This window comes from Coenobita brevimanus, chromosome 75 (assembly GCF_032717465.1).
Source record: "Coenobita brevimanus isolate Jiangsu-jjx chromosome 75, ASM3271746v2, whole genome shotgun sequence".
In the NCBI taxonomy this organism is placed as follows: domain Eukaryota; kingdom Metazoa; phylum Arthropoda; class Malacostraca; order Decapoda; family Coenobitidae; genus Coenobita; species Coenobita brevimanus.
Genome location: NC_137028.1, coordinates 22,367,790 through 22,393,703, shown reverse-complemented (window position 1 = coordinate 22,393,703; position 25,914 = coordinate 22,367,790). Strand labels below are relative to the sequence as shown.

Below are 25,914 nucleotides of genomic sequence, written 5' to 3'. Positions count from 1 at the left end.
AAGCCGCTCCACCCCCTCCCACCACCGCCACACACACACACACACACACACACACACACACACACCACACACACACACACACACACACATGAGAGCAGCAATCCATGCAGGGAAGAATAAGGCCTATGAACAAAGTCTGCCGCTGCATAGGAGTAAAGTAGGTACAGAGTGTTTAGAATACCCAGTCTTGGCAAAACAGATTTTACAAAAAGAAGGACTATAATTTTTTCCATGATAGGTCCCAAGAGATACATACCAAAAGAATATTAAAAGATGATTTAGGATGCATCTGTGTGCTGTTGAATGATTAGCATATTCTTGTGGAAGGTTTTGGAGGGTTGAAAAAAAAAAAAAAAAGAGGACTTGATTTATGATACTTTTTTCTTCTGTGCTGGGCAGAATTAATAGGTAAGACTAAACTCAGACGTGTCACAGCCTCATCTCGTAACTGTAGTGATGATGTCTGGAAGAGGGTGTTTTGGTAATAATCATAGTGAAGGTTGTGGTGACGGCGATGGTAGTGGTGTAGGGGTGTTGGTGATGATGGTGTCGGGATGGTGATGATGACTAGAAGATGGTGGTGGTGGTGGTGGTGACTGGTTGATGTTTCAGATGGTGTTGTCTCGGTGGTGGTGATGAAGTTGTCTGGTTAGTGATGACGTCTGGAACATGGTATCTCGTAGATGGTGGTAGAAATAGTTGTGGTGACTTGGTGATGATGCTGGGTATTGGTGATGACCAGGTCTGGAAGGTGGTGTCCTGATGATAATGGTAGTGGTGATTATTGTGATAGGATGATTGTTTTACTGATGGTTGTGGTGTCTAGTAGATGGTGATGGTGATGTATGGATAGTTGTGATGATACTTGGATAGTGATGATTTGAGCAATATTGTGTTTTGGTGATGGTTTTTGTGAGTTTTAGGTGACTATGGTGGTTTTGTCTGGTTGGTGGTGATGAAGGCGTGCTGAATAGTGATAATGACCGGATGGTGGTAGTGATGGTTGTGGTGAATACTTAGTGTGATGTTGTCTGGATGGTGGTAATGATGGTGTCTGATATCCTAGGTGTTACTCTAAACCCCAACCAACGCTGGACAGCTTATGTTAAATCCCTTGCTAAAAATACATCTAAAAAACTGGGACTTATGTACAGATTTCGTGAGTTCTTCACTGACGAGCAGATGGCCACAATATACAAAAGTCATGTGCGTTCTCAGATCGAATACTGTTCACCACTGTGGAGTGGATGTGGAGCGGTTGCATTGAGGCAGTTGGACAAAATTCAAAATAAAGCCATTAAATTAATCAATAATCCTCCCATAAAGCAGAACCTTCCTCCATTATCAGTACGTAGAGATTTTGCTTCTTTAGCATTATTTTATCGATATTTTTACCGTAAGTGCTCTAACGAACTGGCTTCAATTGTGCCTCCCCTTCACATTTTCTCCCGAAATACTCAGGTAGCTGGGAGCGCCCATGAACTCCACACTTTCTCCCCCACAATGTAGATGCAGAACCTCTGCTTATCAAAATTCATTTATCCCCAGAACTACTACTCACTGGAATTCACTTCCTGGGAGTTGCTTCCCATATACATTTAGTCCTCTCGAATTTAAATCCAGTTGTTATAAGTATTTCATGAATGGAGGATGCCTTTAAGCACATGTACTTTTTTTTTCTTTGTTTTTCCTTCCTCCATTCATTATCAAAAAACAAAAAAAGTGATGTCTGGAAAATGGTTATTGGTGGTACTGACAGTTGTGGTGACTGCGTGATGGAAATGGTGGTGGTGAAGCTAGGGTGGTGGTGAAGCTGGTGTCTGGATTGTGATGATGCACGGAAGAAGGTGACTTGTTTCTGGTGACTAGAAGATGGTGGTGATGTCTGAGTGCTGGCAGTGATGTTGTCTGTCTTCCGATGATGTCTGGAAGATGGTGTTTTGGTTATGGTGATAGTGAGACTTGTGGGGATTGGGTGTTTATGGTGGTGATGGTGTCTTGGTGATGGTGATTATGGTGTCTGGATGATGGTACTTTCGTGATAATGGTAGTGATGGTTGTGGTGAAAAGGTGATGCTGGTGGTAGTGAGGATGGTGTCAGGATAGCGATTGTGCCTAGAAAGGAGTTATTAACCGGTGCAAGATACAAGTCGGTGGTGTTAGTAATGGTTGTGGTGTCGGTGATGGTGGTGGTGATGGTGTTTGGGGAGTGGTGATGATGTCTGTATAATGATAATGTATGGAGGATGGTGTCTTGTGGTTGTCTGGGTGATAGTAGTGCTGAGTGGGTGACTATGGTAATGTTGGTGGTGGTGATGCCTGGGTGATGATGGTATTGATGATGTCTAGGTGGAAGTGATGATGGTGTTCTTAGAGTGATGATATCTACAAGGCTGTTCGGCGATGGTGGCGTTAATGGTTGTGGTGAGTGGTTGATGATAGTGGTTGAAGGTGAATTGATACGGATATTTGGAAGATGGTGTCTTGGTATTGTGTTTTTTGTAACTGGGTGATGGTGGTAGTGATGAATGTAGTGATTGGATAATGGTGATAGGGGTGATGGTATCTGGATAGTGATGATGACGTCTGGAAGATTGTCATGACATGCTGGTAGTGATGGTTGTGATGACTAGGTGATCGTGGTGATAACGATGGTGCCTGGTTGGTAGTCATTATGGTGTCTGGATAGTGATGATGTCTGGAAGATGGTGTAGTGATGACAGTGGTGACTGGGTGATGGTGGCTGAGGTGGTGTCTGTGGTTGTGCTGATGATATCTGGATAATGATGATTTCTGGATGGTGTTGTCTTGGTGATGACTGTGATGAAGGTTGTGGTGACTGGGTGATGGTGGTTGGGTCTGGGTGTTGGTGATGATAATGGTGTCTGAGGAAGTGGTGGTGTCCTGGTGGTGGTGATATCTGGGTGTTTATGGTGGTGATGGCGTCTGGGTGGTGGTTATTGCGGTAGTGAAAGAGTCACATTTTATTGACTATGCCAGTGCACAATGGATGTGTGAGCACTGAAAAAGTATTCTTAAAGATCTTGACCAAAACGTACGATAAACAAATAGAAGCTTTTATGTCTTTTTTATCATTATCATTTACTTTAGTTTGTTTTTGAAGAGTTTGGTAGGCCTAATGAGTTGATATAAAGTTACCAAAAAGGGAATGTTATACGTGTCTACAACGTACGCTGGAGGTTGATCAATGTGTCCGGGTGCCACAGATACGACCTGCAGTTCCTGGTCAGTGACGGGGTGTGGGGCCAGCGTGACGTGTCGGCCAACGTGACGGTGGTGGTGAACCTTCTGCCGCCCGACGCCCTTGCCCACTCTGCCGCCCTCGCCCTCACGCCCACCACACCGGCGCGCCTCACCAGAGGATGGACGCCAACTGTGAGGCATCGTAGAATTTATGCGGAAGATTCATGAGGTCATAGACTTAAACCCCTCAACCCGACTACATATTTTATGCAATATTCTTATCTCCAGTTGCTTTTATTCAGCTCTTGGACTGAGTCTTCACAATGAAGAGCTTGATATAGCCTACTCTTACTTCTTCATAGCTAAATGCCATCTTTAAATTATTCAAAATATAAAATGCGTAATCGGATTGATGGTTTTATATCCTAAGCTGCACAGGGCAAGGAAAGACCCTAATTTTTCAAACAGTTATGAACTGTCAGTGGTTGCTAGAATTGATTATTCAGCATTTCACATTACAAATGTAGTTAACAGTGGCTAAAGGAGAACAGGTTCATTCTTTTTTCATCACAAGCTTCAGAAATTATCGTAAACAATTATGTGTGGCCTTCCCCTTTGCAAGTTAACTACGTAAGCATACTAGCCTTATTCCTACACTGCTATGCCGGTAATGATGTGCCAAAACATTAGAGAAGAATTGGCTGTCATGTGTTAATTCTTGTAAAGACGGACACAGTCTCATTGTATGTACGAAAACATATCCCCATGAATAATATATGGTAAGTAAACAAGAATAAACTGACATGACTAGAAACTCGAGCAAAAGCTAGATTATTTGCCGTTTACTCAGTGACCTGCAATTACTAGATATCTCTTAATACAGCGATTTTTTTTTTTCAGGCCGTCTGTATTATTTCCCCTTCAAGATGCAAGAAATAGTATCGTTAATAACACTTTCATGTGTTCAGTACTTTTTATCAGGTTAACAGACATCTAATGTGTAGCTGATTCCACGTTCAGGCACCACAGCGGACAGTGTGTTGGAGTTCGATATGGTACTGTATACTCGGAGGCTAAATACATCACAGTCAGCGTCAGGACGTGTAATGTTCGTTTAGTATCACGACTTTGGGGCGGATGAGGCTGTAGAATGACAAGGAAATGGGCGTTCGCGACTGAGTTTGGTTTACTACTTCATATCCATATAGAAACTGTGTGTGTGTGTGTGTGTGTGTGTGTGTGTGTGTGTGTGTGTGTGTGTGTGTGTGTGTGTGTGAGCGAGCCAGACAGAGAGAGAGAGAGCGAGAGAGAGAGAGAGAGAGAGAGAGACTAAAGGAAATCCACCAGTCCATTTTTATTCTCTCCAGTTATTTTTCCCACCTTACAAGAGTCAGACTTGACGGAGATAAGGTCCCAGACATGTGCGGGGTTGGCGCGGTTGAACGTAAGACACGTAAGACCAAATGATAGCCCGTGTCCCTGCGTGCACACGTCTGAGTCGGCGTGTGTGGCATTAAGTAGTGTTTGTGCTTACATCCTGCGTAGGGAATTTGATCATTTGGATGTCAGATTATGAAATCTTACCCACGGTCTGACTAGATCGTCCTGTTGTTGGAGCTTATAAACTAAGGTTCGATTTGGACCTGGAGTAGTAAACGAAACAGAGTTTAGTATCCATGTCCCTGTCACTTTACACCCACATCTTCCAAAAAGCTGTTATACAATGCAGTGATTTGATGCACTATTGTCTATGATTTATTTTGCTTCCAAGTCAACAGATTCTAGCACCATTAAGGGAAAGATATCGGAGTTGTGGTATTATGACGACTGTAATGATGCTGTTCCAACTCAAACGTGCGATGTATGATACTGGTGTCAAATTGATCTCTAACATACTACCCACTGCAGTACCTGGAAGTGGAGCCAACAGTACAACTGTGGACAAATAAACATACAACTTCCCATTGTGAGGCTGGTCCTACTTTTGTCTTGCACTCCATTTCTGGGAATAAGTGCAAGCATGTGTATATATCAACCATTCAGAAGCATCAATTCACAAGAAATTTAATTATAAATACATCATTTTACTGTTAGGATAACCAAACGCTGGCAACCAAACAATGAGAGTGTAGAAACTTCAGCTGTCCACAGTTGTACCTCTTTTCTTCTGTGAGATATTTACCTGACAAGAATGCTTTCTTTGTCGTTAAACAATAACCTCAAACGAAAGGAGATGTGACTCACAGAACCTTCCTTTCTCAAATCTTAAACCCCTTATGGTTATCTGCCATAAAACACCATTGTGTAGTAGATAAGCATGAATTCACTTTAACCAATTGTGAGTTTCATAACCGGAAGGAAGATGAAGGTCGTAGAGTCTCCTCTGCTCACATCTTCAGTCCATAATGCTTATCTGCCTTACTGAACCTTGTCGAGTCGATAGACGTAAATCAACTTAAAAGGTAAACTTAGAAGCGGGCAGTGGATTGGTTACCACATCCGACATGCAGTTAGAAGAATCTAAGTTCGATTGTTGGCCTGGTCAGGCAGTTAGGCACAGTTCGTCTCCACTTTTTCCTTATAGGCTACAGCCAGCAATACGAGGAACCTGTATGTAACATCGACTTTTGTGGTTCGTGTTCAAGGGGCTTGCTGGAATTTACCAGGAAATAATATTAATGTCTCCCATATCATCATCATCCACTTATAAGTACCGTACCTAAGCTTTCTTTATTTTTCCAATCTACTAAGAATCAGCCTGCATATAAAGAAATTCTGTTTTATTATTTTATTATTATTTTCCTATAGTAAAAGCTGCTTTTAACACCATTCCAGGCTGATGACACACCGATGCATCATTTGTTGGCCAACCAATTCCGGGCTGATGACGCGCCGGTGCGTCATTTGTTGGAGTGATTTTTCAAGGCTCAAAATACATGGCACAACAGTTTGGTGAACACAGGCAACACAGCTTCATTTCGTTGGTAACTCATCCTTTGCCTGGGAACGGAGTAGCAAAGTTACGCAAGGCTGGCCCAGGAAAGTGTTAAGTTGGGTACTGTAATGATGTCACTATTCAAGGTGTTTCCCCATCACTGTTACTGCCTGACCTGACCTGACATGGTCTAACCTGACCCAACCCAGTGGAAAGATGGAGGAAAGGGGGCGTGGATGTTGATCAAGTGTGGGTGGAACTGTGGTGTGTGTGTGTGTGTGTGTGTGTGTGTGTGTGTGTGTGTGTGTGTGTTTGGCAGGGAGGTATGGTGTAGTGTGCTGCGGGGGTGGGGGGAAAATAAGTTGCATATGGCATGTGTGGTGTACTGTGGCGTAGGTGGCACGTTTGGTGTACTCGTATTGTGCTGGGGGATAGATCTCAAGTATGGTGCGATGTGCTTGGGGGATTGATGACAGTTGTAGTGTAGTTTGCAGGGGTGGTAGAGAGGAGAGTAGGTGGCAGGTGTGGTATAGTGTACTGGGAGTAGGAAAGCTGGGATAGGTGACAGGAACAGTGTTGTTTGATGGGGAGGATAGGTGGCAGGTGTAATGTGGTATGTCTGAGGGGATGGCAGGTAGATGGGATGGTTGGTGTAGTGTCAGAAAGACGGTGGTGTGTCTGGGTAATGGAGTTAAGTGTGCGCCTCATGGAGATGTATTTCCTACGGTTGTTCACGGATGAGGGCCAAATTTGCCACCGAAGCTATTCAGAACACTTTCGGTATATTTTCCACTTATAACTGTCAGAACACAAATCTAGCCAATCCCCTTTAACATATGCCATCTATTGCACCGAAAAGGCTACAGATAATCGTACGGTTATTTCTGAAAATTATTTAGCCAAATTCCATTGTGAAGTAACTGATCCATTATCGTCTTAGCGCTCCTAAAAACGCCTTTCGATCTGTACATACTGCCAGTGCACTAACTAGTCTGCAGTTACGCTATATTACCGTACATTCAACTACTCCATTAAGGAGGAGAGAGATCGAGAGAGAGACCGACAGCCATGGTAGGCAAGTATGCTGCTGCCACTACCTGCAACCCGTTGAGGGGGACAACCAGCCAACCACAGTCTCTAGCACCCCAGAAGATGCGGGGGACCGTGGTTTGGTTTAATGTCAGGGCGGGGTACAGATTAATTAAACGCCAGGATACTGGCATTGATGTTTTTGTGCACTGCCAGGAGGTCGTTAAGCCAAACCCACGGCACCTCCAGTGCTTCCTTGGTGATGGAGAGCCAGTGGAGTTTAATCTGTTTGGGACCCTTAAGGGTCCTGAGGCCCGGGATATTACTGGGCCGGGAGGTGTGGCCGTGCAGGGCCCATGCATGGCGACATCTCACGGCCCGGGGACGTCAGGCCAGGGACCTTGTGAGTCCTGAACAGCTAAACATCGTCGTGGAGATGTGTATAGCGATGGTGAAGGCTTTTTGTGGGGGTAATAAGGGGGCTTTGCATGTTCTCCTTCCTAAAATCTTTGAGGAGAATGGGCTGCCGCGCCTTATCATTCTCGAGTGCTTCGCCCGCGATGTACACTCGGTTCCTCACCGACAGGAGCATCGGGTCGGGCAGCCACGACCTGCTGCCCTTCGCACAACACCCAGAAAGCGGCTCAGGCTGGAGCCCCCTCTCAACAGAAGGGCTGATACCTCGATTACCGACCCGGCTCCGGAAAAGACCATGGATCAGACCACGGCAGATATTCACCATCCACCATCGATGCCTGAAGAGAGGCAGGACTCTTCAGACACTGCCTCCATGGCCGAGGATGCGTCGGCCGGCTCCTCGGCCGAGGAGGAGGTCAGTGAGTCCTCCCTTCCTCTGGCAGTGGAGAGCACCCCATCTCGCCCTCCCATCATCAACCTCAAGGATCGGCTAGACGCAGTCTCCTATAGCTGCCTCCTGGCCCTGAGCGCCCACACCCGGTCGTACCAGCTCGGAGCAACAACCTAGTCCACCCTCTATGATCTGCTCTGGGCTGCCGACCAGGGTGAGGAGATACGATCTGTGCTGATCGTCAGCGGGGAGGAGGTACGTCTAGCCACTCTACGAGCATTTTACCATATGATCCCTGCCAGATTGGTCCCCTAGATTGGCGGTATTGTGCGATGCGGGAGTGGACTGGCGAGATTAATCAGGAAGAGGCTGGCCTAATACCCATCCATGTGGATGATGGCCATTAAGCCACCCCCCTCCAAAAAAAAAAAAAAAAATCCATTAAGTTAATTGAGACCCTTGCTATTCTCATTCCATTGGCCTTACTATTTTTTTCCTTGGCATTTTCTTTGTCTTTTGTCCATGCCAATCTACAGTATGTAGATATGATTAACTGGCAAAGTATATTTCTTTCTGACAGAATTACAGGTGGCAGTATTACAAAGAACATAATGTGCAGATGGCAACATAATATGTTTATCCTCCTTTACAGACGGGGGGTGGAGGCCTGGGGTTGGTGGTGCAAAGCGTAGGTGAGGTGGTGGGTGAGACAGGCACCTTAGTGGAGCTGGTCAGTGTGTCTGGCCCTTGTCACCAGCACCAAAAAGCCCTCACCAGCACAACACCCCACCACCACATACCCGTCGCACCCTCAGCCTGCGTGTGGATCAGTGTCAAGGACAAGGAGGGAAATTTCATGAACTCTGTCAAACTTCAAGGTCTTCTGGCTCTTTATACCAGTCAGGTGAATCACATGTGTTAGTTGTGTGTACCAATTATAGTAGTGCGAGTGGGTCAGACGCATACTTGTTAGGCTACTGTTCCGTCACCATGGCAGTGTATAACCTGTCTGAGCGTCACAACCATAAGACGCTGATCACTTCTCTTCTGAGAGCTCTGCCTGCCTGTTCCCCATTACAGCGAGCACGCAGCACCCTCCATCCTATAAACTCTTACATGTCCAGCTCTCTAATGCAAGAGCCAACCAATAGGCTATTTCACACCCCCATGTACATTAATGGCCAATTCTGAAGCTGCTTTCCTCAACCTGTCCCACTGCCTACATCCACTTATATAAATGTAATTTATCCAACCATTTCGAAATTAACATACCTTGATTATGACTTAAGTTCTTTTCTTTAAGGGGATAAATGCTCCATATTCCGAGTCTTCATTTTTTCAACAAAAATCTTGACTGTGAAAGTCAACTTCGATAAAGTGAAGTGAACAAGAACATTTTTGATGTGTAGTACGGTTTGGACGCCAGACAGTACCAAAACTGTTTTATTGTAGAGACTGTTAAAGCTACAGCAGATCTGCTTACATAGGAAAGCTTATGGAACACTGATAGGTGTTACTAAAGTGACCTTTCTCAAAATTTGCTACCATATTACTGAAAATGGCACAAAATTGCCAAACTGAGAATCATAACGATGTAATTTCAGGGACTGTTTAGCTACAGCAGATCTATGCACATCTCAGGAGCCCTTGTTAGAATGTAACAGGCACTGCTGAAGTGACTTTTCTCAAAAATCGCCAGCATATTGCTAAAAGAGAAAAATGAAAAGTACAAAGCTCAGCACCAAAATTGGATTATTTCGAAACCTCTTAAAGCAACTCTTGGACCTAAGCACATCGTTGAAAAGCCTATGGAAAAGTAATGAATGTAACTTAAATGGCATTTTCTTAAAGCTTTGATGTGCAATTTGGTGCTTACTCGTCTTTTTATGGTGAAAAACTGTCCATTTTATGGTGAAAAGCTTTCCATTGATGTGCAAAAGTCCAACGTAGGTTAATAATTTTAGAAGAAAAAGCTTTGATGCGCAATTTGGTGCTTACTCGTCTTTTTGTGGTGAAAAACTTTTTCTTCTAAAATTATTAACCTACATTGGACCTTTGCACATCAATGGAAAGCTTATGGAACAGTAATAGCTGTTACGGAATGCCTTTTCTCAAAATATGCTAGCAGATTGTTGCAAAGAGCCAAAAGCGCCAAACTGCACCAAACAATCTTGTTGTGTGTGTTACCCTCCATGCTTTCGCAAGGGAGTCTAAAGCCCCTACACTGGTAGACTGCACATTCCAGTACAGATGGATCGTCACAATGTATACAGTCATATCAGGTAAAGATGATGACAATAATTCATCTTTTAGTTGCAGTAACAATATTAACGAACTTACTCGCCCGAAAACACTGTATGCTTCCAGATGTGGATCCCCACTGCTTCATCACTAGAAGTGAGTACCAAGACATGCAGCATTATATTACACCTTTATCTTCCTTTAGTAAGGCCACATTTGGATAATGCAGTTCAGTTTTAGTGTCCTTATTATCGAATGGACATAAATTCCTTGAAGTTGTGCAGAGGAGAATTAAAAAGATAATGCATTAGATAAGAACCCTCTTTTACGAAGACACGATGAATAATGAACACATTCTGGGCTTCCTCATTCAGGACTGTTGTGTTTGTATTAGCGTGGGTGTTTTTATAACACACCAATGGATATAAGAGATAGTCAGTAAAGTCTACATAACTAAATTCACATGTCAGAATGTTTAGTCTACCAACTTGGAATCGAACCAGCGTCTTTTAAATCACCAGACGAATTCTCTAACCACTTGACCACCATCTTCCCCACCTTTCAGCTGGAAGCGGCAATAGGGCTGCAAGTGAGAGTAGATCATCCTTCCTCCGCTTCCATCACCACCCACCAAGACCATGCAGCCTCACCAGCCGCCTCCCTCGCCTCCACCACACTCCCACTGCAGGTGGGTGGACGCACAGCCCGAGAAATAGTCACGGTTGAAGTGTCGTATTCTCGTCGTTAAGGAGATTCCCTGACACCTCTTCCTTACCAGGTTATTTCTGTGTCTGGCATGTTAATATATAGTTATTTGTCTAATCTCTGACCATAATGAGAGAAAAAAAAAAACAATAACAATGGTGTAATATGCAAAATTAATTGTTGAGGAAGAGTGTTAGGGACTTTCCTTACAGAAGAGAATACGATCCAAAGTCACCAAAAACTGCAAGGCAGTACAGTTGGGCACAATACTTTGCCTACTGATTCACTGCATCCACATCATATTTAAGACACGCCCGTCACATTCCAGGTCACTGTTAAAAATCAGAGAAAAACATCTTTGCACAAATAGAGTAACTGTCATCCACCATAAAAATATAGAAGAAAAGTTGAAGTATTAGGCGGCCTATCGTTCCTGGCTATTGGCCAAAATGTGGGACACATTGCGACTGTTCCTGTTGCCTCCTAACAACTTTAACTAAATTTGGACATATATTCCCAAGGAGCGCAGATCGCCTTCATTATAGGTAGACAGATAGATAAACGGATTGATGGATAGACGAATGTAAGACCTATGAAAAAAAAACAACAACCAAACTTTACGGAAAATCCTCTTGCCATGTCTCTGGTATTTGAATGATTTCACCTATGACCAGGGTTACCAGAGGTTTGAGTTTTAAAAAGTATGTACGCACGTTCATATACATAAACATATATAACTACAGTTGTATATTTAAGTGATATATACAGTAGCTGCTTTCAAAACAGTCTCCCTGTTCAGTCTCTTACTCCTGTTGTCACACCCTATGGCCTCGTCCCAGGTCTTTTTCGGTCCGTCTCTTGCAACCCTACCCCCAACGTTCATTTCTCATTTTCCGCACCAAACTGTCATCCCCCACCCTCTCCGCATGCCAAACCATCTCAATCTACCCCTCCTCATCACAACACCAATACACTACAATCCCAACCTTCCTCTCAACTCTTCAATCGTAACCCTAGCCCCCCCAGGCCTCGCATTCAATAACGCACTTCACATCTACCTACTCACTGTCATTTCTGAACGTTTGAGCCTATGAATATCCTCCTCCTCTACTGCCCAGGTCTCTCTGCCATACAGCATTACACTCCTAACACATGCCGCATACAATGATCCCTTAGCATGGAGGAAGAGCCCTCTTAATGTCAGGAGAGACAACATCTTCCTGTGCTTCTTAACCGCTTCTCATTCTAGCCACAGAGCTAGCTCCAGCCCCACCTCCAGCACATAACATGTTTCCCAAATAACAAAACTCTTCCACACACTCGAGAGACTCATCAGCAAGATCAATCCTTTCTCGCCTAACAATCCCTACGTGCTCTCCCCGACACACCACACACACACAATATCTCACAGTCTACCTCTGGTACCACTACATTTCATATGCACCCACTTGTCACAAATACTGAACAAGATGGAATTGCTTCCCACGCCCTTGTGACAAACCGCACATGGCCACTCACCCTCTGCTTTGACAGTACCGCCACCAGCCCTAGATATCATCACTTTTGTTTCATCTACATTAACTCTCAAACCTTGTGTCCCATACCATCTCTCCACTTCCTAAATCTTTCCTCATCCTGCCTTATATAGATAGATAGATAGATAGATAGATAGATTTATTTATTTATTTATTTATTTATACGGCAAATACTGATACCCAATGAGAAAATGAAAGCATTAAATTCCCCAAGAGCTTTCGTTTTTTCACATCATCAGAGTAATGCAAAACGAATATGATCAATGGCAGCTGCAGTTTAAACTGTAAACAAACCAAAGAGGATGGAAGGTTCCGTAGAACACTCAACAAGTCATTGGCCTCAAACCAGTGTGAAAAATAGTGTACTTAATATTTCCTTAATGCATGTCTCATCAAAATTAATATAAAACGTAACTAATTATAGTCTCCCCTGCATTTTGTGTTGTCCTCTGTCTAGTTCATTTCTCGATGTGTCCTTCTGCAGTTGTTATAGTGGGAAATAAAACCAGGTAAAGGCATCAACACGTACACTGCCTGAGCAAGCACGCCCGCTGAGAAAGTGGAACGATCTAAAAACGCTTAGAGCAGCGCTAGGCAAAATTTTGATTTATTTCAATGTTTATCAAGTAAAAAAGAAAAAGAAAAAGAAAAAAACCTACAAGTATCTGTTCCATTCATTTTGAAAGGCGGGCAGATTTTGATGAAAGAGAGGTTGAAATGATTTTCCGTGGCCAACTCAGGAGGAAACCACTTGCATGAGAGTGCTTCGGCAACAAAAAAGAACATCATAATTTACACTGTGACAAACTTTCCTCAACAGCTCCCACTCTCAGCACTCAGCATGACGCAAGACTGATCCCAGCTGGTAATGAAAACTATGGCGCAAATTTACTCTTTCCAACGTAAAAGTCTGAGTGGGTCATAGGAGCCTGAGTGGGTCATAGGTACCTGAGTGGGTCATAGGTGCCTGAGTGGGTCACAGGAGCCTGAGTGGGTCATAGGAGCCCGAGTGGGTCATGGGAGCCTCTGACAAGCTGATGATAAAAAAATATTGCTCAAACTTTGTTTACTGTTTCCCACGTAATCTGAGTGCGTGAATTCACAAACTGATCATTGGACACTACAGCCTTATCTTACCCATAATAACAGTTTGCCTTTGCTGAATTAAAATGTATGTAAAACCCAACACGAGATGAGACTCAGCTTTTTCATGCGAGTATTTCCAGCTCACTAACGAACATCCCTCCCATGGTAAGGTGGTGGACGCCAATTACACCTCCCTTGTCACCCCGCGCCTCACCCATGCCCACGCCTGCCACGTCGCTGCTGCTGCACCTGCCCATGCACCCGCCTCCGCCCGCCACACTGACACCTGCTCCACCAACACTTGCCTCAATGGTGGTCGTTGTGTCCGATCTTCCGACGGGACAAGGTATTTATATTATCACAGCCTCCACTCTAGACTCGTGACAGTTTCTAATTTTATGCTGCATTTTTTAATGCATGCAAACTACGAGGAAACAGTTGTATTAGGGTTATTATACTAAAGTAGCTATTCCTTTGTCATCTGTGCCATGGGGTGGAGACAAACACTGATACAGGTCTGACGATGCTGCAGCAAAGTGTCAATGAGTAAAACCAATATAGATAGATGGACAGATAGATGGACAGATATAGATATATAGATATATAAATTAAGAAAGGTACTGATACACAATGCAGCAGAGCAAAGTAGACTGGATTAGATATGTGCAAGAAGATAAGTACACTCAAGTAACTGATGGTAAGGTGAGCTCCTGTTACACTTCATACTTCAAAAGCATCTCGTTCAGACATTTCACACATTTACTTGGAGCATCGAGGTCCACGGAAAATTACTCTATCTGCATATATTAGTAACGAATATCAACGAAATTTCCGACAGGTGAAGTTATCGCAGTACTTAAGCCAAAAAGGAACACTATGAAAACTAGTCTTATGGTCCAATCCGACATTTATCCATTCCTTCCAAAGTAACAGAAAGACTAATCAAGTAAATCGGAAACCATACATTCCTCTTTCTGACTCACATAGCTTCTATTCTCATTACTCAGTAACAGCGCTAACTCATAAACCTCACATATCATTTGCTAGAAATTCTGCTTTACAGGAAGTCAGCCAGAACGTCCCTGTACTAGAACTTGACTCTTCCGAAATCGCTCCTCTAAAGGTGCAGACTAGATACGTAAAATCGATCCCAGACTATTTACGAACCAACAAAGCTCCAGGTGCATATGAAATTTCTCTAATAGTTTTGAGAAAGCGTTCCCCAGAACTTGCTTCTGTTCTAGCTAAATTAATCAGACATTGCATACATACTTTTTCATTCCCTACTTCTTGAGAAGAAGTCAATATCCACCCATTTCCAAAGGAAGGAAGTTCCTCTAATCCCTCCCATTACAGACTCATAGCTGTCACATCTTCTCTTGTTAAAGTATTTCAGACTGTTATCAATATGCACATTTTTAACCATCTTGAATCCATCATCTTTAATAGTGACAGACAGTATGGTTTCCGCCACGAAAGATCCGCTGTTGATATACTTAGTCTCATTACTCATAGTTTATCAATCATTTGATCAGCATGGAGAAATCCAGGCAGTAGCCCTTGATATTTCTAAAGCTTTTGACAGTGTGGCATAGTTCCATGTCATCCAAACCCCCTTGCCACGTTCAGTCATCTTTTGTCGCAATGATTTCCTCATATCTCAGCATCACAATGATAAGAGTGAAGGTCGATGATGTATATTCCAGTTTCCACTCAGTTAACGTTGGTGTGCCACAAGGATCTGTCCTGACTCCAGTCCTGTTCCTCATCATATTAATGATCTCATGTTTGTCACCCATAAGATCATGCAGTCATATGCAGATGACTCAATGCTTCACAGTTCCTTCACACTTTAACAATCATTCACAAATTTTGATATCTCTAACTCCCAACTCAGCACAGCAATCTCCATATATCAAGATTAATCTATTATCACTGAATGGAAATAAAATAACTTAATTGTCTCTTTTCATGTTAGGAAAACCAAATAAATCCAGTTTTCTAATAGCCAGATATTGCCTGACTTCTTTATTACCTTCAATGCAACCTGTATTCTTATCTCTAAAGTATTGAAACTCTGGTTGTTTCGGTTAACAACACCCTCAGTTGGACCCCTCACGTACATCACTTGATAAACCTGCCTCAAAGAAACTTGGATTTTTGTACAGAATCTGTAACTTCTTCACTGACGAGCAGTTAGCTGTAATTTGCAAGTCATGTGCGCTGTCGGCTCGAATATTGCACACCCTTGTGGAGTGGATGTGGAAAGGTTGCACTAAAACAACCTGACCAAATTCAGAACAAATCTATAAGAATAACTAATTACCCACCAGTTACTGATGAAGTACCTCCCCTACAAATATGACAGAATGGTGCATCCCTTGCCTTATTTTTAAGATACTTTTATGACGTGCTCAGATCAAGTTGCTTATTTTGTGCCTCCTCTCCACGCCTTCCCCCGTGCTACACGGGCATTTGGTAGCGCCGATGACTCGACTGTCACCTTGCCATATTGCGGAATTTCTGACTATTAGAATTCCTTTATTCCTCGAAATGTTTCTCAGTGGAACTCGCTTCACCAGATTAGTTCTCCTCAAACTTCAACCTACAGCAGTTCCAGCCCAACTGTAACAGATTTTTCATGAATGCAGGACACTTGTAACTTAGTGCATGGATTTTTTTTTCCTTTGTCTGTTCATCATCTGTAAAACGAAAAATCCTTTCTTTCAGCAAACATCACACTGAATCTCCTCTCTCAACAGCCGTAATTATACTCTCATTTATATTTATCTTGAGACCATGCAAATGATGAATCAATCTGCAAAAATCTTGTTCAGTAGTAGCAAGCAACATATAAGGAGCTTTGAGATAGGCTACTCCACCCCAGGAAATCTGGTGTTCCCCTTGGTTTCAACTAAACAGTGGGAAAGGATCGACCTTCAGTACTCGAGGGAATATAGTTAGACAGTTGGATGAATGTATAGACAGACAAAAACAGATAGGTATGGCTACAGGTAAGTATAGAAATCAATAGTTTACTGTTGCATACAGGAGGTGCGTGTGCCCCGGTGGGTCGTGGGGACCACAGTGTAAAGTGTTGTCACGCACATTCTCTGGGCGCGGCTGGGCGTGGGTGTCTCCTGTTCCTCCCTGCCTCCCCACCACCCTGTCCCTCAAAGTTCTTACAAGCCATCCTCACGCCCTTCTTCTCTACTCTGGCCCACTTTCCTCAACGTCCGCACCTTCCACACCCACGCCCATGGTCGCCCTGCAACTGGTGGAGGGGCGTCCAGAGCTGATAGTGGAGAATGCAGGTGGTTCACTAAAGCTGCGAGTCAACGCCACTCTCCATGATGATCACTGGCACACACTTCACATCACACTGGATGCTGAGGTGAGCATTATGGAGCGAGACACGCATGGTGGCTGTGTGGAGATGTTTAGAGTTAGAAATAAAAGTGAGAACAGCTTAGAGTAGTCAATAAAAATGAAAGTTATATCGAGGATGCCAGGGAAAGAAAAGATTATCTCACAGCCAGATCTCTGCATTAGATTGTGGACATATATAATCAATCAACGTGGAAACAATTCTTTGAGGTGTACTGCACAGCTAGCGACGAAAGTTTCTCTACTATTACACGGCGTCTGTCTCACACTCAGGGAATGTGTCACCCTTTCTGGCTCATCAAATCAAATGGAATTATTATCTTTGAGTAAACTTGTACATCAAGCCTCTCTCGACTCGGGAATAGCCATGAGAAAAAATATGGTAATTAACAGCGGTGAACTTGTTGAACGAAAGGCAATGATAGACTACGTGTGTGTGGATGAGCGAATGAGAAGACAAGTGTTGGATGCAAGAGTGTGGAGAGGGTGGGGGAATGGAGTCTCGGACCATCACTTAGTGATGGCCAAGGTAAAGATGCGAAGAAAGTGGTTGAGGAGGCGAAGGGGAAGACAGGAGGAAGCAGCTCCTGTGAGAAGAGTGGAGAAATTGCAAGATAGTGAGAAAATGACAGACTATAAGAGCATAGTGGAAGAAAGATTGGGAAGGTATGAGCTAGAGCAGATGAAAGGGGTGGAAGACGTATGTAAGATATTCACGGAAGAGATAGGTGCAGCGTGTGAGGCGGTTTGTGGAGTGAGGAGGAGATGCAAGGGTGTGCAAGGGACAGCATGGTGGAATGATGAGGTGAAACGAGCTGTGGAACAAAAGAAGAAGGCATATGGTGAATGGTTGGCGAGTAGAGGTAGGGGAGAAGATGAGAGAGAGAAGAGAGGTATATGTGAGCAGGAGAAGGGATGTTACGAGACTGGTGAAGGAGAGTAAGAAGAAAGTGGATGAAGAGTTTGGGAGGAATCTGAGTGTGAAATGGACGGAGAGTAAGAAATTGTTTTGGAAGGAGGTAAAGAAAGTAAGGCAGTGTGAAAGGGGAAGTAATAGGGGAGTGAAAGATAGGAATAATAGATTGTTGGTGGAGAAGAGAGAGAAATTGAGGAGATGGAAGGAGCACTTTGAGGATTTGTTGAATGTAGAGAGTGAGAGCAGTGTGAGTATAAGTGGTTGGGGAATGGCTGGGAGAAGAAGAGATGAGAGGAGGGAGGGAGAGATCAGTAGGGCGGAAGTAGTGGAAGCGATGAAGAAGATTAAGCTGGGAAAGGCCCCAGGAATTGATGGAGTGTGTGGTGAAATGCTTAGGTATGGGGGTAAGATTGTTATGGAGTGGATATGGAAGGTGTGTAGATTGGTTTGGGAAGAGGGAAGGGTTCCAGAGGACTGGAAATCAGGTATAATTGTTCCTCTGTACAAAGGAAAAGGGGAGAGAGAAGTATGTGGTAACCATAGGGATATTTGCCTTCTTAGTGTGACTGGTAAAATATATGGTAGAATACTCATTGATAGCGTTAGGCATATGACAGAGGAGCTAGTTGGAGAAGAACAAGGGGGATTTAGGAAGGGAAAAGGGTGTGTAGATCAGATATTTGTTCTAAGATGTTTAGTGGAGAAGTATCTAGAGAAGGGAAGGAAAGTGTATGCTGCCTTCATGGACTTGGAGAAAGCTTATGACAGAATAGATAGGCAAGGTATGTGGAAGGTATTAAGAATATATGGAGTGGAGGGGAAATTGTTGAGTGCTTTGAAGAGTATGTACGAGGGAGCTAGGGCTACGGTGCGAGTGGATGGTGAGCTGAGTGAGTTCTTTGATCTCATTGTGGGACTGAAACAGGGGTGTGTGATGTCTCCATGGCTGTTTAATATATATATGGATGGGGTTGTAAAGGAGGTGCAAGGTAGGGCAGTGGATGTGGGGCTGGCCCTAATGAATGAGGGTGAGATTTGGAAGCTTCCTGTGTTGCTGTTTGCTGATGATACAGTATTGTTGAGTGAAGATGAATGGGAGTTGCAAGGTTTGGTGAATGAATTTGGGACAGTGTGTAGGAGGAGGAAGCTGAAAGTTAATGTAAACAAAGGTAAAGTTATGGTGTTTGAGAGGAATGAAGTCACAGAGTGTGCAGTGAGGTTGGATGGTGAGGATATGGAGAACGTGAGTGCATTCAAGTACTTGGGTAGTGTGATGAGTAAGGATGGAACTTTGGGGGATGAAGTACGTGAAAGGGTACAGCAGGGAAGGAAGGTTGTTGGTACACTGAAAGTAGTGATGAGAAATAGGGAGGTGAGTATGGAAGTTAAGAAGTGACTGCATGATGGTATTGTGATCCCTACCCTGACGTATGGAAGCGAGGCGTGGACCTTGCAAGAGGGGAACAAGTCAAGAGTGAGAGTAGTTGAAATGAGTTACTTGAGAGGAGCATGTGGAGTGACGTGGAGGGACAGGTTGACGAGTGAAGAAGTGAAGGAACGTTGTGGGGTAGATGTGGATGTGGTTGAGAAGATTAGGAGAAATACACTGAGGTGGTTTGGACATGTGGAGAGAATGGAGAATGAAAGACTGACTAAGAGTGTGTATGTAGGTGAGGTGGAGGGAGGGAGAGGGAGGGGTAGACCGAGGATGAAGTGGAAGGATGGAGTTGAGAGGTATATGAGGGAGGGGGGGGGTGAGCTGGGGGGAGGGTAGTCAAATGGTGGGTGACAGAGTGACTTGGAGGCGTTTTGTCTGCGGCCACCCTTTGCGGGATTAGGGCGTCGGGCTATAGATAGATAGATAGATAGAAAATTCTGGAAGAAACGAAAAATTCTTGCACATAAAGTTCTCGTTCCTTTGAAACATAATACTCTAAAGCTCCCTGCTGCCAACATGAGCGTCTCATAAATTCAAGACTACATACTCCTGTTTACCTGACCTGGTTAAACTCATCAGAGGAATAAAAACATTAGAGAAATATTGGCCAGAAATCCCTGTTGTCTAGCACGAATCATCATGGGTCACGAGGTATTATTACTCGTTCAGCCAGAGGCCCTAGCTGTTGCTTTTTTCTTACTAATTTCGGATGCTTTTGAATCTATAGCTTCAATTTTTTAAGGTTCGAGCTTTGATTATCCCACGCATTACCAGATGCCTCCTTCTAGACTGAATAAAATCATTTGGTTACGGCAAGAATGTCATTATACTTACCAGGTAAATGACAGTCGTTATTAATTCCGGAGACCAGCTAATAATCTGTTTTTTCCTGCCAGCTGCTCCGCGATGCTGACACTTTTATGAAGAGTTTTGTCAGTTACTTGATATTTATTAGGCGTATCAAAATTCAGTACCCTACATTGAAATGACAGTGAAATTAGGAGTGCTTTGATGCCAGAAAATTTGATACACCCTGCATAGCAAGATAGTGGGATCTCAACTGCAGTGGCTCCAAGGGTAGCGTACTCGTTACCCACACCAAGGAGGTTATGTTTTTGCCTGCGTTTGTTTGTTTGTTTGTCTGTCTGTTAGCAGGATAACTCAAAAAGTTATGAACGGGATTTTGATTAAATTTTGTGGAAGGGTGGGCCATGGGCCAAGGAAAAAATGATTGAATTTGGGGGCAGATCCGGATCCGGAGTTTCCCTCTCAATGTCTCAAAAAGTTCTCAATGAATTTCAATGAAATTTTGTGGAAAAGTGGGCCATGGACCAAGAAAGAATTTAATATATTATAGGGCGGATCCTTTTTCATGGCATTGCCGGAGGTATGCACTCTCTGAGTGCTTTCTAGTTTTGCAGTGCGTTGCTGAAATGTTAAACCAGGTACTGGTGGCATGTCCTTCCATATTTCCATATGCTTGCACATGTGTTCACCCTTTCGGTCCGACCAATGACACAACTGAAACATACAAACATAGCCATTACAACACTGGCACTCTCACCTCCATCACTCTTCCTACAGACACCCTTTACCCATTCGCACTTTGCTGTCATGGAGCCAGCTTAAACCTATCATTCTCTCCAAGGAGAAGTTCCGGTCCTGCAGTGGACCTCATATATATATATATATATATATATATATATATATATATATATATATATTTTTTTTTTTTTTTTTTTTTTTTTGGTCCGACTCTGGGCATAGGCATCACAGCCTGCTGTCAAGGCCCAGTAGTCCTCCAGCATACCATACACCTCTGCATGTCACCCTTTCTGCGCTAACACCCACCGTCCATATTGAATACATGCTAGGGCTGTCTCATACAGGTCTGGTGTACTGACATTAGCGGGGGTATTTTTAAGACATGTCGGCGGGTCTTCTGGTAGATCGGTAAAGTCTGATTTTTATGAAATTCAAATCCTCAAACTGTTCCCTGTCCCAGCCGGGGTATGAACCTGGGTCCCTGCAATAGCATAAGGGGAGAAAATAATTATTTACAGGGAATGGGAATGCTGGTGATAGGGAGAGCTGGAGCTCCTGTTTCACTAGCTATCTAACCATCCCCCTTTGCTGACCTTTTCAGTGTGACAGTAACATGGAGAGTAGACCAGCATACTCTCCCAGACATTTCCTCTGACTGTCTATGCACTACACCACATGCACTTTACATTTCACACAACGTATCCCACTACGTTACAGGGGTTGGCGCCAGCAAGGGCATGCGGCCAGAAAACTTTGCCCCCGCTACCTAGTGGCGGACTTCTGGGGGGAGGCGTGACGGGGGTTCCGCCAGCATAGATCGTGGGTCCAGGGCGAGATGGGGCTCGGGCCTGTACTAGAGGGTACAGGGTATTGCGGTTCCCAGGCTGCCGCTGCCGCCCAATAGAGAGGGGCCCGAACCTGGGAGTAGCGCCCCAGGAGGCTGCCCTATCAGTTGGTGTATAATGGCGGGATAGTTGCAGTGCCAAGACGCGCTTGGAGGGTGTCCCTGCAGCTGTCCTGGCAGGGTGCCCCGAGGCCACTACCACAGCCACTGGTAAGCTGGTGGGCTAGGGGTCCCAGATCCATTGCCTGGACCTGGGACTGTGCAGTGAGTGGGACCTGTGCTGTGTCTGTCCCCTTTATTAATACTGAAGATGACAAAACAAAATAAACTTCAAAGCAAACCTGAGGACAGTAAATCACCCATGGGGATGAGGGTGGGTTCATGGAATGTGGGAAGTTTGAGGGGAAGAGCAGGGGAAGTCGTTGAGGCATTCAGTGGGAGGTGGGTGGATGTGGCGTGTTTGCAGGAAGTCCGGTACAGGGGTGGATCAGCCAGAAAGATTGTTGGGAAGGACTGTTGCTATAAGTTGTTTTGGCAGGGGAGGACAGACGGATATGGAGGTGTTGGTGTGATGGTTGCGGAGAAATGGGTGGAATATGTAATGAATGTTTTGAGAGTAAGCGATAGGATATTGGTAGTGAAAATTCTGTTGGGAAGAAAGATAGCTGCTATTATATCGGCATATGCTCCACAGGCAGGATTGGATGAATCAGAGAAAGATAGATTTTGAGATGATTTAATACGTGTAGTGGGTGGTATGCGGGATGATGAGATAGTGATTTTGGGAGGGGACTTAAATGGTAATGTAGGTGAAGCAGCACAAGGTTATGAAGGAGTGCATGGGGGATGTGCGTATGGTCTAAGGAATGCAGAAGGGGAAAGGATACTCGAGTTTGGGGAGGCAACGGACATGATTGTGTGCAATACATATTTTAGGAAAAGAGACAGTAGGTTAATTACGTATGAGTATGGGGGAAATAGCAGTCAGATACATTATTTTCTGGTTAGGAGGGCCGATAGGAGGTTAGTGAGGGATGTTAAAGTTATAGGAAGTGAGGAGTGTGCGCAGCAGCACAAACTATTGATTTGTGATATGGTGCTTAAAGAACAAGTGATGAAAAAGAGGACTTATGTACCTAGGAGGAAAATATGGAAGCTGAAAAACCAAGTAGTAAGGGATGCCTTCTATATCGAGTTGAGGAGAGTGGTGGCTGAACAGGGAGCTGTAGACAGAGGCGTTAATGAACAGTACAGAGCCCTCAAGAACAATTTCTTGAGAGTTACTGATGTAACATGCGGCTGGACAAGAGGACCACAAAGACATAAAGTAACTTGGTGGTGGGATGAGGGTGTAGAAGCTACAATTAAGGAGAAAAGAAGGCTTTTCCGGGAATGGAAGAAGGGTGGTAGCAAAGAGGAATATTTGGCTGCCAAGCGTAGGGCTAGAAGAGAGGTATACAGGGCAAAGTCTGAGTCACAGAGACAATTACTTGATAACCTAAATCATGGGGAAAGGAAAAATATATTTAGGGTGGCAGGTCAGGTGAAGAGGGATAATCGGGGTATCATAGGTGAGCAGTGTGTGAAGAATGATGAAGGAATGATAGTGGTGAACAGTGAGGATGTTAAAGATGCATGGAGAGAGCATTATAACCGGTTGTTGAATGAGGAGTTTGACTGGGACAGGGAAAGTTTGGAGCCAGCAGATCCAGTGTCTGGCCCTTGGCCTTTGATTGATACTGCTACTGTGAGTGAGGCAATAGGCAGGATGAGGGTGGGGAAGGCAGCAGGTGTGTCTGGGTTGACTGCCGAAATGTTGAAGGCCTCAGGCGATATAGGGGTGAGTTTAGTCACTGACCTGATAAATAGGATTATTTATGAGTGTGTTGTCCCAGATGATTGGCTGAAGAGTGTAACTGTAAATGTGTATAAAGGGAAGGGTGATGCCCTGGAAAGAGGAAATTATAGAGGTATAAAGCTTTTAGATCAGATAATGAAGGTAATGGAGAGAATTTTAGAAGGTATGATTAGAGAAAGAGTGAATATTGATGAGATGCAGTTTGGGTTCATGCCAGGTAGGGGGACCACTGATGCCATATTCATTGTTCGACAGCTTCAGGAAAAATATATTGGTAGGAGAAGGGATCTTTATTTTGTTTTTGTTGATTTGGAAAAGGCCTTTGACAGAGTCCCTAGAGAGGTGGTGAAGTGGGCAATGAGAAAGCTTGGCTTGGAGGAGTGGCTGGTTAGGGTGGTTATGGCCATGTATGTGGGTGCTCACACCCAGGTGAGAGTGAATGGAGATTTGAGTGATGTGTTTTCCGTGAATGTTGGTGTGCATCAGGGGTCAGTCTTGAGTCCCATGTTGTTCATCATGGTACTTGAAGCCCTTTCACGTGACTTTAGAAACGGACTCCCGTGGGAGTTGTTGTATGCTGATGATTTGGTGTTGATTGCAGAGAATGAAAGGGAGGAGGAGGAAAGGTTTAGGAAGTGGAGAGATGGTATGGGGCAAAAGGGTTTAAGGGTAAATGCAGATAAAACAAAAGTGATGATATCTAGGGTTGGTGGCGGTACTGTCAAAGACGAGGGAGAGTGGCCATGTGCAGTTTGCCACAAGGGCGTGGGAAGTAATTCCATCTTGTGCGGTGTGTGTGAAAAATGGGTGCATAAGAGATGTAGTGGTATCAGAGGTAGACTGCGAGATAATGCTGATTTTATGTGTACGGCGTGCCGGGGTGAGCAGGTGAAGATTGTCAGACGTGAAAGGATTGAACTTGCTGGTGAATCTCTTGAGTGTGTGGAAGAGTTTTGTTATTTGGAAGACATGTTGTGTGCTGGAGGTGGGGCTGGAGCTACCTCTGTGGCTAGGGTGAGAAGTGGTTGGAAGAAGTTCAGGGAGCTCTTGCCTCTCCTGACATTGAGAGGGCTCTCCCTACGTGCTAAGGGGTCTTTGTATGCAGCATGTGTTAGGAGTGTAATGCTGTATGGCAGTGAGACCTGGGCAGTGAAGGAGGAAGACATTCGCCGGCTCAGACGTACAGAAATGACAATGATTAGGTGGATGTGCAGTGCGTCCCTGCGTCCAAGGCCTGGAGGGGCTGGGTTTACAATGGAAGAGTTGAGAGGTAGGATGGGACTGGAGTTGTATTGGTGTTGTGATGAGGAGAGGTAGATTGAGGTGGTTTGGACATGTGGAGAGGATGAGGGATGATAATTGGGTGAGGAGAATGAGAAGTGTTAATATTGGGAGTGGGGTTATGAGGGGTAGACCGAGAAAGACATGGGACGAGGTCATTAAGTGTGACCTTAGGGTTAAGGGACTGAACAGAGAGGCTGCAATGGATCGTGCAGCGTGGATAGCCGCCATTAGGTGACCAAGGCCGACACATGCAAGCATGTTGGAGCCTTTAAAAACGAAAACGAAAACGAAAACGAAAACGGAGGCGGAGTCTCACCCTTCATAAACTCTGGTCGAGGAAAAGGTCTTCTGGTTTGCAAAACACTGTTCACCAACTAAAATATATTACGTTGGCCTCCTGAGGAAGGGGTTGGCAGAAGCCTTTGAAGGGTCTCACCCTGCCGAAAACTTGATACCAGGAAACATCCACCATTGTGCAGAGTTTCATGTTCTTAAGTAAAACAAAGTGGCATTTCCCCACTGTGGGCAGCCTCCCACCTGTGGGGGTTGGTCATCGGGGTTTCCACCCCACTTAAAACGTGGCCAGGGTGAACGTCTACCAGTATGCCAAATTTGGTGTTCCTGGGTTAAAAAGTGTGTGTGTGTGTGTGTGTGTGTGTGTGTGTGTGTGTGTGTGTGTGTCTCTATATATATATATATATATATATATATATATATATATATATATATATATATATATACGGTATAGATATAGATATACACACATGAACCACCCTGTAGACTCCCAGGGGGTCAGATCCGGCCTAAAACCTAATAAGGGTGGTCGGTCAGCCTCTACATAAAATTTCGTCGTTAGGTAAAAAAAAAAAAAAAAAAAAAAAAAAACTTCCCACATACACCACTTTCCCGCCAACACCACCCAGCCACATACACCACCATCTTTAGTTAACACTGTTACGCTTATGGGAAACCGTGGGAGGGGAAGAGCACCCCTGCCCACCCTTTGCCCCGGGTATACATAGGAATCTTCACTGGACCCATCCTGCCTAAAAGCAGTTCAGTCCTAATTTCATATTCCTGGGTAGAAAAAAAAATACTG

At 44.3% G+C, this 25,914-nt stretch overlaps 1 protein-coding gene across 1 annotated transcript in view; it reads left to right on the top strand.

Annotated features, from left to right (window-relative positions):
- Positions 1-25,914, top strand: part of LOC145408089 (putative neural-cadherin 2) — a 171,596-nt gene that overhangs the window by 117,149 nt on the left and 28,533 nt on the right. Inside the window, exons 16-20 of the mRNA XM_080278896.1 lie at positions 3,228-3,396; positions 8,629-8,880; positions 10,783-10,905; positions 13,714-13,889; positions 16,598-16,937. Of these exons, the coding sequence (XP_080135022.1) occupies positions 3,228-3,396; positions 8,629-8,880; positions 10,783-10,905; positions 13,714-13,889; positions 16,598-16,937 (1,060 nt within the window). The remainder of the gene's footprint in view (positions 1-3,227; positions 3,397-8,628; positions 8,881-10,782; positions 10,906-13,713; positions 13,890-16,597; positions 16,938-25,914) is intronic.